This window comes from Cynoglossus semilaevis, chromosome 10, assembly GCF_000523025.1.
Source record: "Cynoglossus semilaevis isolate Cse_v1.0 chromosome 10, Cse_v1.0, whole genome shotgun sequence".
Taxonomy (NCBI): domain Eukaryota; kingdom Metazoa; phylum Chordata; class Actinopteri; order Pleuronectiformes; family Cynoglossidae; genus Cynoglossus; species Cynoglossus semilaevis.
Genome location: NC_024316.1, coordinates 969,590 through 970,398, shown reverse-complemented (window position 1 = coordinate 970,398; position 809 = coordinate 969,590). Strand labels below are relative to the sequence as shown.

At 40.2% G+C, this 809-nt stretch overlaps 1 protein-coding gene across 1 annotated transcript in view; it reads right to left on the bottom strand.

The window, feature by feature from the left end:
• The window catches only part of LOC112487575 (transketolase-like protein 1), a 3,240-nt gene extending 2,826 nt beyond the window's left edge, over positions 1-414 (bottom strand). Inside the window, exon 1 of the mRNA XM_025059105.1 lies at positions 340-414. Within this exon, the coding sequence (XP_024914873.1) occupies positions 340-414 (75 nt within the window). The remainder of the gene's footprint in view (positions 1-339) is intronic.
• Positions 415-809: the final 395 nt, after the last annotated feature.

Below are 809 nucleotides of genomic sequence, written 5' to 3'. Positions count from 1 at the left end.
AATCCATAATAAATGATTTAAAAAAAAAAACAAAAAAAAAAACAAAAACATTTATAAGTTGCACCAGTGCCCTCTAGCGGCTGTCGGTGTGAAAATAAATGTTTACAGTTTCAGTGGTACAGGAGTACCAGATACTGGTACACAAGCCTAGAGTGCCCCCTTGCGTCTGTCAGTGTGAAAATAAATAAAAATAGCAAAATTGTAATTCTTTAACACCTTTTTATGGGCTTAAAGTGAAAAATGTCCAATTGTTTGCCACATAATTCTCAACAGTCTAAGGCAAAACGTGCTCCAATCGGGTGCTTTTGAGTCCTGTTTTGATTGTGTCATTAAACTGACAGAGTAGCTTGTTGGTTTTTCTGAATAGTTGACAGGTGGTAAAGCCAAGCAGAATGTTGTCCTGGCAGTGATCATGGTCAAAAACTGGAACTTAGGTGAGAATACTGAAAGGAACGTTCCGCTATAACGGCAACAACTCTGATCAGTCAGTGGTACCAGAATAAGTTGTTCAGTGTGTGTGTGATGTTGGTGTTGGCCTAAAAAGAACCGTTAGTAAATATTTGTACTGGAGACATCCCACAGCCCCAGCTCCAACTCCATTGGAGACTTTGTACATAACATTTAAAAATATATATATAACTCACCATATTCTGTTCAGCAATGAAACACTCAATGTAGCGCTCAGGAAAAGCCTTCTTGAATGTCTCCGAAAAGGTGGAGTTTTTAGTGTCTCCGTCCAAAGCCACAACCCTCTGGCTTGCCTGGCCCAGTTTGACAAGAGCGGCGCCATATGCTCGGTTTGTTGGGTT